Source organism: Mizuhopecten yessoensis, unplaced genomic scaffold, assembly GCF_002113885.1.
Source record: "Mizuhopecten yessoensis strain PY_sf001 unplaced genomic scaffold, ASM211388v2 scaffold8079, whole genome shotgun sequence".
NCBI classification, from domain to species: domain Eukaryota; kingdom Metazoa; phylum Mollusca; class Bivalvia; order Pectinida; family Pectinidae; genus Mizuhopecten; species Mizuhopecten yessoensis.
Window position 1 is genome coordinate 37,384 of NW_018407368.1, and position 14,113 is coordinate 51,496.

Below are 14,113 nucleotides of genomic sequence, written 5' to 3' on the forward strand. Positions count from 1 at the left end.
GGGGGGGGGTCAGCCCCATCTTTTGTACAATTTTAAATCCTCACCACCTAGGGATGCTTCCAGCCAAATTAAGTTAAATTCCTATCAGTGGTTAAGAAAAAGAAGTCGTTTATAGAAATTGCTGACGTACCAACGATGGATGCCACGGTATTGCATAAGCTCACCTTGGTCCTTCAGACCAGAGAACTAAACACGACTGCAACAAATTAATCTTCAATTTGTGTCAAAGTTTTATTATTAATTAATCTCAAACAAATATCTATAATCACAAAAGATTACTTCTTTCATCAAAATCTGATATATAAAATGTTCATTTATGATCACACAAGATATGATAACATGTATAATGTTTTTTTACGACTGCACAAAATCTGATCTGATAACATGTAAAACATTTCATAATCAAGTAAGATGCCATTCAGCAAGATCACATAATGTACAATTTGTACGATCGCACCAATTAAATCATTCAACACAATCAGATAACAGTAATACTATATTGTCAAACTGTATACATTATGACACATTGTATATTTTAACAAGAATAAAAAAATTAACACATTGCTACACCAATCAACTATACTCATTGTTGTAGATTTGTTTTAAATTGGTATAAATAAACCAAATCTTGCATATCAATTTGAAATGAAACATGCCCGGTAAAATTACATACATTTAAATTGATATTATTGACCTAAATCTCTGAATATATAAATTTAAAATAAGATGCCTGGTACAATTTCATATATACAGTATTAATTACACTTCAAATTGATGGATGAATTTTTATATCAGTGGGGCACCTTCACAATGTAAGTTTATTTGATGCTACTGTACATGTAAATATGACTTAATGCAAGTCCACTTGTCACAATCACTTGCTCTCGCAACATCTACAAGACAGGGGGAGTACAAGACTCACTAATCTGAAGAAAGTATACCGTAATGATTGACCAGTATCTGGTCACCACAACCGGTCAAATATTTTGGTTTACCCTTTTTACATATACAGACAACCTATCATTCACACTGACCAGTCTGTGTATAGTCAAGTTATATTAGGAGCCTGAAGGTTTTAAGACAGCTCTATATCAATTACATATATAGAGCTTTGACAGTCCAAAGACTCACAATTTCATTCTTCGAGTGTTCCACTATCGACCTTATAATGTCATCCCAAAACATTTCATTATTGTAATTAATTTTATTGATTGTGTATGTTATGTCACGTTTCATTAATGTAATGATACAGAAAAATATTGGCAATATAATGTTCAAAATATCTGTTTTTCTGATTACCAAAGTATTGTGGCATATTTCTGGCATCGACATTCAACTTACGAGTTACCTACATCAACATAATTTTTTTAAAGATCTCGACATAATCTGAGAAGATGTCGTAGATTATGTCGACATCTCGTAAGTCGAAAGTTGATGGCAGAAATATGCTACCACACCACAGATATCAACAGAAATAGAATAGTTATGGTGTCCTTAAGCTTGGCATCAGGCTTCCTGTGAGTCAGGTGTCTGTATAACAGAGGTTTCATTATACAGATCCATACAGTACCTATTGACAAGGTCTTTAGACAACCTGTGTAAATAAGCCAAAACCAAGCAAAGCCCTACCTCTGTAACTTTATACATAAGTATAAGTGTTGTAATCAAAATATCTAGAAATCTAAACTTAACTTTAAAACTGATTACAATCTTGAATTCTCATATTGTATTTTTAAGTCTAGCAACAAATCATCTAATTATTGACCAGATTTTATACACAGCTTGAGAAAATTTCATTTCATTTAATCTCCTACCATACCATATACTATCAACAGTACTAGTGTAGATCTATGGATGAAAAATATATGGCAACGTTGAATAAACCATTCAAATCTTATTTCCGAAATTCTCTTGACACTTCTATATTTAATGGAAATTTCAATGCAAACAATGTACATGATTCTATTGGAATTTTGACCTACTTAAATTACACAGGTTGCAAATTACGTAATTTTGACCTACTTAAATTACACAGGTTGCAAATTACGTAATTTGGACCTACTTAAATTATATAAGTTTTTAAAGCATACAGTATGGGCACTTCATATCAGTGCTGACTTCTACAACAGTTTCCCCTTTAAGCATTCTGACAGTTAGTGGACCTTTTTGGTATCATGACTCCAAGATGGCTTCCGTTTCTCTATGAAGGCCCTGATGCCCTCCTGTCCGTCACCGAGTGACAGATTCTCGACCATGACCTTAGATGTCAACCTGCGGGTGAGAAGGATAAAAACTGCTGGTGATCCTGATACAAAACAGAACAGTAACATTGCTGAAACAACACTTAAACTGTGAGACTGATGTTACATCATGTACGAGCTAGGGTAATACAGTTCAGCCACTAAATCACTGAAGTGTAGCCTGTTTGTTGAAAAAAGTTGGGACTGTTTAAAAGACGGCGGCTGCCAAAACAAGTAGAAGGTGAGTACTCTGAACATGTTCATTTTTTTTTACTTGAAAACTTTTACGCGATCGATCAACAGATGCTTTGAAGCAAAAGATAATAAATCAAAGTGTAATAAAATGCTAAGATTCTACTCTAGAAGAATCTATCTTAAAGTACAGTGTTTGTAAGGTGATGGGAGCCGTCAATTGGGACGTTCAGTCAACGACAAATTTGAATTTACTCAAAAAACAGGTTCAAATTTTTTCAACGTACATGCTACACTACAGTGCAAACTGTATTGCTGTGGGGGTGCTCTTTTCTTAGCTTCTTTGATGATGCTGTATATATACCAAACAGACCTTAGGGTATTTTTGTATAAATCTCTAAAATCGCTTTGAAATTCAAACCAAATCACAAACAAGAGCTGACCTTCTTGTTTTGAAAAAAAAGGCAAAAGAACAGCCAGTTTTAAATAAGTAAATCTACCCCAATAACCAACATCTAAAAAGTCTAAATGTATGTAGAAGTTCATCCTCTTGGTCTCAGACTTATGTTCATGTTTATATATGGCAAAACCAGACAAAAAAGGATCCCAGAAGTATGTTGAGTAACATTAATATTGACTTAATGTACGAGGCCTATACAACATGTGTGGTACTGATAGGGACTACATACGTGTAGGCCTCCTTCCTCTCCAGGTTCATCTGAGCGTAGAAGGTAGCCTTGCCTAGGGCCACCACACTCTTACTTGTCTCACATATCCTATTAGCTATCCCCAGCGTCTGTAAAACAAACAGTTCAAACCAGCAATTACAAATAAACTGTTCAACCATACTTATATTCTAGAAGATGTCATCCTTTAAAAAATTCAAACATGAAAAGAAGGTAGGTTAATCAAGTTCAAAAAGACTGAATGCAAGTGTTTTATGCTAAAATGTAGCTTTATTAAGTTAAGCTTATTTCAGCATCAGTATCAGGTTGTCTTAGTCCAGATATCACTATGGTCAGGAAAATTATATCTAAAAAGCAGTTTCAACATAAAAGTATACCGAACCAATTTTGAAATTCATACCAAATCACAAACAAGAGCTGACCTTCTTGTTTTGAAAAAAAAGGCAAAAGAAATTATAACTGAAAGAAATAGAATGACATGCACTTTGACCCCCTGCTGTGACCTTGACCTTAGGATACGACAATGCCATAAGTTATATGATATTCCTAGAAGAAGTTATAAATAACTTTCGTTCCTATAGAAGGCACCTATTTTCAAGAGAAAAAACAAGAAAATGCACTATTTGTCTCCAAACACCAACTAACCACAGACTTTATTTTTATTTTTCCGTTTTATAGGTGGGGATTATTCTAATTAGAACGACTTAACCATTCAGAAACTGCTTACCTATGCATATGATTACTACGTAAAGGACCTGCCTTTGGTATGGTAGTGTAGAAATGTTCATTTTATAACTTCTCACTTGGTTTTTGATTTAGACTTTTTATTCCTACAATTTTCTCTGCAGTCAGTAAATCATATTTATAATGAGATATATATATATCATTATCAGTAGAAATATATATTGCATAGTGTATGTGATTGGTACACTGATAAAAATAAACAAACAATAAGACAGAGTTGCTAGCACTTTTGTCCAAGTAATTATATCAGGAACCCTATCATATGGGTAAAAGCACTAGCAGTGTTTTTGATTCCTTCATTTTGCAACAGCCTAGTCCTTTATGAAATGAGAAAATATAGCATTATTTGTGTAGAAATTGGGAATATATTCCTCAAGTTTTGGTCATTTCTTTTTAGCTAGGGGAAACAGCCTGAATTTGGCAGTAAAACTGAGCAAACAAAATTCACTGACTAGCAACTGAGATCTGTCTCCTTTTCTAGTTTGTTTATATTTATTCTATATCATATATTATGTAAAAGTCTTTGTTCCAAACCCACTTCAAACTAGATCCATAGGTCAGGGTAAAACGTTCAGTATGCAGAGCTGTCTTACCGTCTCCTCCAATTCGTCCTCCGGTACCACCCGACTGACTAGTCCATGTAGTAGTGCATCTGTCACAACAAATACAAAATACTGGTTGTAAGTAACTTTTTCTTACAGTGATATAGTGTATGGTCATTCTCCTGTAAATTGCTATTGACTTTAATGGTCCCCGTACCATTGCCCGAAACTGTAACTACACACTGGAAACTGTATATTCTGGTACAATGTATAACTTTGCTTTGATAAATCATTTCTGAAGAGAAAAACATCCTCTTGATATGAGCCATCTCAATATGTTGGCTGTAGACAAGACAGCAAACAAAAGAGTTTGGAGGGTCCAGGGTTCGAACGCCGGTCTTGCCGTGCATTTTTGTAACTAGTTGTGTCTTTGGGGGCGAAAACTTAAAAAAAGGAGGGATGAATGTAGCAGAACTGGACTGGGTCATTCGTCGGCAACCAGGTAGCTCAATTGGTAGAGTGTCCATCTAGAGTTCGGAGGGTACCGGGTTTGAACCCCAGTCAGGCCGGACATTTCTGTAGTACTTGTATACATCACCAACACTTTATGAAATCAAATGACATATTCATAAATATTTTGATTGGAGAAAAAACTGCTAAATTAAAGGATATACTGTTATCAGTAAACCAGTTGACAGTAAAGTCTAGAGTATTGGACAGTGAAGTTGGTACAATGATAGGTGTTTCAATTCATCATCGCAAACTATGTGATTATTAACAGATTAAATTTTCAGGATACTTCCATGTTAGTACGTGACACATTTCAGAATTTACAATTTAAAACAAAGCCCAGAAGTGACCTGCACCTACCTTGAGCAGATATTGGATGTCCCGTGAAAAGCATCTCCATAGCTACCTTCCTGGGCACTGAGCGGCCAACAGCGACAGCCGGAGTGGAACAAAACAGTCCAACACTGACCCTGAACAAAGACAAGGCCAATATCAAAGGACATGAAGAAAAGAGCTTTCAGCCTGAACAAAGACAAGGCCAATATCAAAGGACATGTGGAAAAGAGCTTTCAGCCTGAACAAAAACAAGGCCAATATCAAAGGACACGAAGAAAAGAGCTTTCAGCCTGAACAAAGACAAGGCCAATATCAAAGGACACGAAGAAAAGAGCTTCCAGCCTGAACAAAGACAAGGCCAATATCAAAGGACATGAGGAAAAGAGCTTTCAGCCTGAACAAAGACAAGGCCAATATCAAAGGACATGAGGAAAAGAGCTTTCAGCCTGAACAAAGACAAGGCCAATATCAAAGGACACGAAGAAATAGCTTTCAGCCTGAACAGAGACAAGGCCAATATCAAAGGACACGAAGAAAAGAGCTTCCAGCCTGAACAAAGACAAGGCCAATATCAAAGGACACGAAGAAAAGAGCTTTCAGCCTGAACAAAGACAAGGCCAATATCAAAGGACATGAAGAAAAGAGCTTTCAGCCTTAACAAAGACAAGGCCAATATCAAAGGACATGAAGAAAAGAGCTCTCAGCAAGGTCAGCTGTAAAGATCTATATATATTCATATGTTCATACTCACCAGGGCTGCTTTCATTTTCATTCCAAAGGGTAAAACTGTTAGGACATTTACAATATATAAGGGACACATCTAGCATTTTGATGTTGCTTTCTTGTCAGCCAAGGCAAAGACTTTCAAGGCCTGCATTTACATTGGCATGACTTTACCCCTTACATATTACATTTCAAAACAGATGAACTACTTTCTCTTAGTCCCAGGTAGCTCACTAGGTTGACATTTGTCAAGAGTTCAGAGTTCATAGTTGGGCTGAACCCGTGCATATTGTTGTGCTCAGAGGAAGCAATGACTTACAAAAGGAGGGGGTGATAGCAGACTGGGCCAGATGACTACATAGTACAACTAAAGTAGTTAGAGCATGCACCTTAAGATTAGAGGACTCTGGTTCGAATCCCAGTCTTGACCGGTCACATATTTCCATCTCCTGTTACATTAGCATACAAGTAATATCAAGCTCTGAATCACTTAGACAGCATAATTTTACAGAGTATAACATAAAATGTAACTGAATGAAATACAAAAATTATTTGAGAATCAGTACTTTATACACTAAAATTTGAATGTTTTACGATTCATTCAATGTTACTTAAGCTAAAAGATTATCTTTTAAGATGTACAGAACAGTCCAGTGTAAGAAAGGTCCGCTTTAAAAAAAAATCTATTTTAAACCCCTTTTCATGTGTGTGATGTCACAATGGAAGAACAATCACATGATGTCAAGAAATCAGAAAATTTAGATGCTGCAATGCGGAAATTATGACAATTTATTTTTATTTTGGAGCTAATAGAATGATTGCAATGAAAGAACAAATATTCTTTCATGCCCAGGAGTGTAGGATAGGAAAATTCCACCCTCGGGTTTTACCCAATCTGAAAATCCCTTTGGTGGAATTTCCCTATTCTTCACCACTGGGCATAAAAGAGTCTTATAATCTTACCCTGGAGTAGCAAATCTGGATGTGTCTGTTGCCACGGCCATGTCACAACTAGCCACTAACTGACACCCTGCTGCTGTGGCCAGTCCTATTGTGTAATAAAACAGGAACAAAACACAAATTAAACTTAAACCTCATGTAATAAATTTCACAAGTTGTAAAGCCTAATTTGTATACAATTAAGAATACAAACAAAAGGCCCAATGGGCATGCATCGCTCACCTGGTATTAATATTACATCTGTAACCTTAAAAGTGATCAAAAATAAAGCTACAGGCAAAATATCAGTATTTATGACTATAAGTCATTCAAAACAACATGTTAAAAGATTTTAAAACATTTGACCTCTGTGACCTTGAAAGTCAAACAAGGTCATTTCATTGAACAAACTTTTTAGCCCGTCATCCCAGCATGCAATTTGCCAAATATCACCACTCTAGACCTTTTGTTTCATGAGATTAGGTCATTTCAAGGTTTATACATATCTGACCAAATGTGACATTGAAAATGAGTCAATGTCATTCAAATGACTCAATAGCCCTTCATCCTAATATCATCACCCTGGGCATTTTGGTTATTCAGAAGAAGTTATTTAAAATGTTTACCATATTTGACTCCATGTGACCTTGAATATGAATGAAGGTCATACATTTAAACAAACTTGGTAGCCCTTCATCCCAGCATGCTACTGGCCAAATATCATCACCCTTTATTTGAACAAACTTGACAGCCCTTTATCCCCGTTCGCTTCTGGCCAAACAGCTAGGCCTTTTGGTTATTAAGAAGAAGTTGTTTTAAGTAAAATATTGCCGCTGGACGCCAGATGGACGGACGATGGATGCCGCGCCACGGCATAAGCTCACTTTAATTGGCCCTTTGGGCAAGGCGAGCTAAAAACGTAACAACCTTGTCTCACCAAAAGTATGGGACATCAAAATGTGATAAATATTGTAGAATCTACAGGCCCTTTTTGTTGTAGGCATATGGAGACTACTATGATTCTTGTCTACACAGACCAACTAGGTAGTTTTGCTATTATACACCAACTAAATTTGATAATTATAAAGTAAATCATTCAGTCATGTTTAATAGCTAGAGTAACCAGGGGAATTACAAGAAAACAGCATTGTTTACAAAGGTCTTATAAAACACATGAACTATAAATAAATTACCTGTGCTTAATTAGTAACTTGCAAAATATGACATGAAAACTAGCATGAGTAATGTTTCAAATGACATGACATAAAACCAAACTCAATGACACTCATATAATATATAGAGAAAAAGATGGTGCTTCATAAAACGTGATATTTACTGAAATGTGACATTGCAAGCAACATATTAAGTGAAATCCAAGGTGTTGGCAAAGCTTACCTGATACCTGGGCAATCACTGGTACTGGCAGCTCCTACAAAATAATGGAAGAAGAATCAGAACAATGTTTACAGTACTGATAGATAGTGAACTTTATTTATAATTTAGTACCAACACCAGGTATTTCTTACTAAATCTACCATTTTACTTTTGAGAAATTTCATCTATTAACAAGACTTTAGAGACCCATCATACCTGTATCGTTCAGCCATGCCTGTTGTCTGAACTAGAAAAGAATTTGAAATGTGTTTGCTAACCTCAGACATTGTTTATATGTATGTTTTACCAAATTAATGGTACTGTTCCTCACAGGAAGATAACTCTTACATTCAAAACTTAAACGCCTGCGCGTCTCCCAAACACTGAATGAGAAATGTTCCTTTGGTATGTTTCGTAAACAAAATGAGGCCCATTCGGCCTGTATCACCCAAATATCTCTTTGAATTGTTATCTTCTGTTGTCTAAAAGATGAAATGTTTTGCTAACTTAAGACCATATTCAACATCTTTAGATATGTTATTGACCTAAAGAGATAAATAACAAACAACACTAGTACTTGGAATGGACAATGACAGGAATTATCTGTATGACATTTGGTTAAAAAAATTCTAGAAGATTTGAGAATTGGTCAAGAAATGTCTTAGCCATTCAGAGATCAGGAAAGCTCTTTTAGATTTCAAATCAACCAAAAGATAACAACACTGGTGGAATCTGAAAAGAAAGTGAAAATATCTCAGCCCATCACTGAACAAGAGGCCATCTTTAGTTGCTAATGGTCCAAAATATATCCACAGTTTGTCATTTGCACTTACATATATATGCACCAATAGATCAAAACTACTTTAATTTATTTATAACAAAATCAAATTCAATTATAAAAATAAAAAAAAAACTTTTTTGAATCATTCGATAGAAAACAGCAACCAGGAATTCTTGATTTTTCTCAATTTTTGTTTTTAAAGGATTAGCATTCTCAATATAAATTTAATACCTAATATATATATATATCTGTACTAAACATTACACTTAACAAACAGTTATAAACTGTGGACATTTAAGACAAAATTCATGATGCTTGACACTGGGAAAAAAAGATGTTACAGTTTTGCAACAATCAACTAAAACATGTTTGCAAGCCTAGGCCTTTTGGCATGTCAGAGATTTATAACAATGTGACAAAGAGTTATAAGCATATAAGCATGAAAATAGGAGACCATGAAAAGAGAAAACATATGGTTATGAGACGGAACTCAATATTATACATTATACCTCAGTGGAAGAAAAATCTGCTTAGATTTGACACCCAAGAGGACATTGTTTACATGTAAAAGAAAGATAAATCATTTACATCTTGGCCACTTTGACAGTGTTTTCCAGAATGAAAAATAAACAGTTACCTGAACCATCACCATGACTTCAGTGCAGGTTTGGAATACCTGCATGTGATGATTCCGACCTTCTTTAGTTGTCTATAAATAAAAATCAAAGTACTGAAAGTACTGAAAGCTAAGGCAAAAGTTACACAGTTTTATAATTTGATTTAACCCTTGTACAAAATTCATAAAGATTAACAAGCTGATTGACATTCCACTGCGAACATTCTAAGCACCATAACCCTTTACAAATGTATAGACTGTGACTGCAGACAGAATTCCAGTGTACCGGTAATTGACTCTCCACAATCCCAAGGGAAATGCACATGCAATCTTTGGCTGTTGTAGGTGACAAATTGACCATACCAGATATGCCCTGGACATAGCGACACACAAACAGACTTTCTGATTAACCAACTGACTGACTGAGGGAATAAAAACCTAAGAGTCCCCTGTGGCAGTGCAACAGTGGGGACATATAATAGCAGCCTGATTTGAGTATGGGACATTCTGACACCCCCAGAAGTACTAAAATGTCAAAATATGGTAAAAATAGGTGACAAAGTACATGTATATGAGTCCCAACAAAGAGATGCAGTGAAGGGTCAAATATCAAAATTACACAAATTTAACATACAAAAAGTTCAGTTAATTACACCGAGGTTAATGAATAGACAAAATTGTTTTCCTATAAAAAGGGGCATAACTCCACAGAAAGTATTGAAAAATATATTGATACCTTGCATACTGATGAATTGTATGAAGTTAATTCCTTGAAAGCTATGCAGTATTTTCGTTGAAATCAGGATAATTTGTAAGTAATGATTGAGGAATAACTAATAATAAAACTATATATACATATGGTGTGCCCATTGATAGGGACCGGAGTTTTTCTTTACGAAAAAAAGGCATAGTGTGTCATAATATAGAATTGAACTAAAATAAATAATTTAAAGGCAGATACCACTTTTATTACTAAAACTAATGTGTCTGGAGACAGACAGACAGACAGACAGACAGATGGACAGACAGACAGACAGACAGATGGACAGATGGACAGACAGACAGACAGACAGATGGAAAGACAGACAGACAGACAGATGGATACTGTGATCTGAGTACAAATCAATTTGTCTGTTTACTTTGTTAATTGAGGGGGATATAAACACAGAAAATCCTAATTATGTTTAAAAAGCAAACCAGAAGAAAATTAATTTTGTAGCATGAAAATAAAACACAATTTATTAACTTATCATATAATTACATAATCACTGCATGCGAGTTGTTTTCTTTAACATTGAAACTGTGACAGTCACAACAAATAATTGGTGATACATGTAGCTGATAAAAACAAAACATGTTATTATATATATATACAAAGTCTTACCAATTCCTTCAGATCATGGCCTGCAGAGAAAACTGGCCCTTTAGCAGTAAGAATGATAACACGCAGGTCGTCTGTTTGATGTGACAAATCTGACCTCAAGGCCTCCAGCATCCCCAAAGACAAAGCATTTCTGTAGACGAAAACTGTCTTGTTCAGTATGTTGAGTGTTCAGAAGTATTTTACTATAAATGCGAGGATATGTATAACACAATTAGCAAGGTAAATGCAAATGACCATAGTGTTACTTAACCCTTTCACCCCTATGTAACTTTAATACACTCTACCATGCATTGATCTGGATAAGTCCATTATGATCTATAGTGGTGAAAGGGTTAACAAAAGGATTAAGCACAACAGATATGTTTGGTTTAGATTGGTTTGTTGGTGCTTTTATTATGTCCTAGCTATTAGCAGCTTTGGTTATCTCAAGACAAGCCAGTTTTTGGTGATGGAGGAAAACCAGAGTACCTGGAGAAAAACCACCAACCTGCGGCCAGTACCTGGTGACTGCCCCACATAGGCCCAAACCTGTAACCCAGAGTTGGAAGGCTAATGATCGCTGCTGGACAGACACCTTAACCACTTGGCCACCACGGCCTCCCAACAATAGACTAGACTTTAATTTATGTCTTCTCCTTCACAACAATTTAGGCAAAATAAATGTTTTAGCAAATGGTGTTATCGTCCTGTAATACACATTGTCATTGCTGACAAAACTAATACATGTACATCAGAATGTAAGTAAGACTCTGCTAAGTTTGTCAGCAATATCAATGTGTGTTAGCTATAGAGGACCATTATAATAGCCATGTGTCAAAACATCAATTACGCATATTTTTAAGTTATCATTTCATGAAGCTAGTCCATTCTGCTTAAATGTCAGTTTGTAAAGTTATTTAAAAAGCAGTGAGTGCTGTCATGATCAGACCAGTTATGTCACATTAGGGGTGACCTTACCAACTAGTGTTACAGTCTCATAACATGTATAATCTATTGTAATGCAATGGGAGAATTTGGTGCTTAATCCTTTAAAACATGTAGTTTCATGGGAAAGTATTGTGATGTATGTATACATGTATACCTCTTCTTTGGATCATTGAGACAAATGGTTCTGATGCCTTTTTCCTCTGTAGTGATAGTGTATCCCTTGTCTGGCCTCTGTAATCTTGATCTTTGTGTGGAAAATTGTCTTGTAATCTGTAATTATATACATATACTATATACAACAAATCATAGGTCATAATCTATAATATATATACTAGGTAGTCAGTTATAGTGTAAACAGATATCAATCAAGTTAATGTTATAATTGAAACTCAATCAGTCCATCATGATTTTACAAAATCAATCTTAATTTGAGTCAAGTACACCTGTAGCTGCATGAAAATAAGGATTCACGAATATCAATTATTAGTCTATCATCCGAGTCAATCCATTTGAGATGCTAATATTTTAGTGATATCCGACACTGATAAGAATGGTTTTAAAAAATCCAGGTTCATACATGTAGCTATAAGACTCACAAAGTTAATATACCACCCTCCTTTCCAATTGTTAACTATGCTATAACAACTGTAGTATAAAGCTTAATTTATGTAATGATAGATGCTGTTTCAACTGCATGACTATCTCCTTTTCTAAAAAAAAAAATGATGGGGAGGAGTCATTTATTTTGAACTAAAAATGTTGACAATGGCCCAAAACAGTTTGGAGAAAACCACGAACTTACGTATAACTCGCCTATTATACACCAGTTGGAGTATGGATTTATTACTAAAAATAACCCAAATTGCTTAAACAGTAACTTTTGCAAGATATTATTAAAAACCACATTAATTTACGACAAGGTAAATAATATTTTGCTAAAAGATGTTTACTGAAAGCGTTTACTACTTAGAAACTTGATGTAACTTTACCTGAAGTATTGCATCTATTTTTGGTACTTTCCCACATGCAAGTAAAGTTTATTTTTGCAATTGTATTATGTTTCGTGACTGAATAAATGCGACTTGTACAAACATTTTGAAAAAGTTAAGATTAAAGTGATTTTTGCTATTTTTAGTAACAAATGCATACCCCTATTGGCGTATAATAGGCGAGTTTGCTTATTATACGCAAGTTAGTGGTTTTCCCCGACCTACAAAATGCATGTAAGAGTACATTTATGTACCTTTTCAAATAAAGATGAAGGGGAAGGGGTACTGACAGTGAGGCACTTACAATTTCTGATGCTAAGTACAGAATACCGGTGATAAAAGTCCAATTTAGCATTAACCAATTTATAGCAAGTCTGTTTAAAAACAATAATTGTTGGTTATTGGGGGGGGGGGGGGGGGGGGGTCATAAATTGCTTCACTGTTCAGCGTCCTTGATATGGGCACAGCGCAAACCTTGGCTTAGGTATGGCATCAGTTTAGCACATGCATATTCTAAGACATTTCTAACAGACCCCTGTGGTTTACTTTAATGCCTATTTATGACTGCAACGTATTAAAACAATTTATTTTATTTTCACAAAATTAAAATTTACCAACAATAGCACTGACTTCGATCAGATCGATCTAAGCACAGGGGCAAACAACGATTTATATATGATAAGAATAAAAATAGTCAGAAAAAATACGTAACTGTATGTTAGGTACAGTTACGTATTTTTTCTCATTTTTTTATATTCTTATCACATATAAATCGTTGCTAGCCCCTGTGATCTAAGCACGTACATACTACATGCTAAGAGTAAGGTTCTGCACATGTGAAATGTGAAATCATCTGGTACAGCCTAATGTCAAGTTTCCAAAGTCATGGACTTAATCGAAATATTGGACAGTGCAGTTATTTTATCACACGTGTCCCTGACATTTGATGACACAGTGGCAAAAGGTATATAATTACATTTGCTATCTGTAACAGACGACTTCTCCACAACCTTCCGGCCATCATGTTACAATACCGAACGCCTGATTGAACGACGTCGTTGATTGGCTGGCTGTATTCAAAGCGACAAATCAAATTAACTGATTCATGGTAGCATTTTATTTTCGGAACG

General features: G+C 35.2%; 1 protein-coding gene across 1 annotated transcript; it reads right to left on the reverse strand.

Annotated features, from left to right (window-relative positions):
* Nucleotides 1–689: 689 nt before the first annotated feature.
* LOC110454882 (enoyl-CoA hydratase domain-containing protein 3, mitochondrial-like) lies at nucleotides 690–14,028 on the reverse strand. The gene is made up of 10 exons (XM_021504641.1): nucleotides 13,960–14,028; nucleotides 12,149–12,264; nucleotides 11,068–11,197; nucleotides 9,705–9,776; nucleotides 8,308–8,341; nucleotides 6,937–7,021; nucleotides 5,275–5,384; nucleotides 4,456–4,514; nucleotides 3,122–3,228; nucleotides 690–2,271 (listed from the first exon to the last, which is right to left on the reverse strand). The coding sequence occupies exons 1-10, from the start codon at nucleotides 14,005–14,007 to the stop codon at nucleotides 2,154–2,156; spliced, it is 879 nt and encodes a 292-aa protein (XP_021360316.1). The 5' UTR covers nucleotides 14,008–14,028; the 3' UTR covers nucleotides 690–2,153.
* Between the last annotated feature and the right edge of the window lie 85 nt (nucleotides 14,029–14,113).

Bases quoted from the DNA above. Each gene is read 5' to 3' on its own strand.
- LOC110454882 (XM_021504641.1), bottom strand. From the start codon at position 14,007: ATGATGGCCGGAAGGTTGTGGAGAAGTCGTCTGTTACAGATAGCAAAT. The intron at 9,777-11,067 runs GTAAGACTTTGT...TTTTATTTATAG, and splicing joins GCCATGATCTGAAGGAATTG to ACAACTAAAGAAGGTCGGAA. The intron at 7,022-8,307 runs GTAAGCTTTGCC...ATTACACAATAG, and splicing joins AGTGATTGCCCAGGTATCAG to GACTGGCCACAGCAGCAGGG.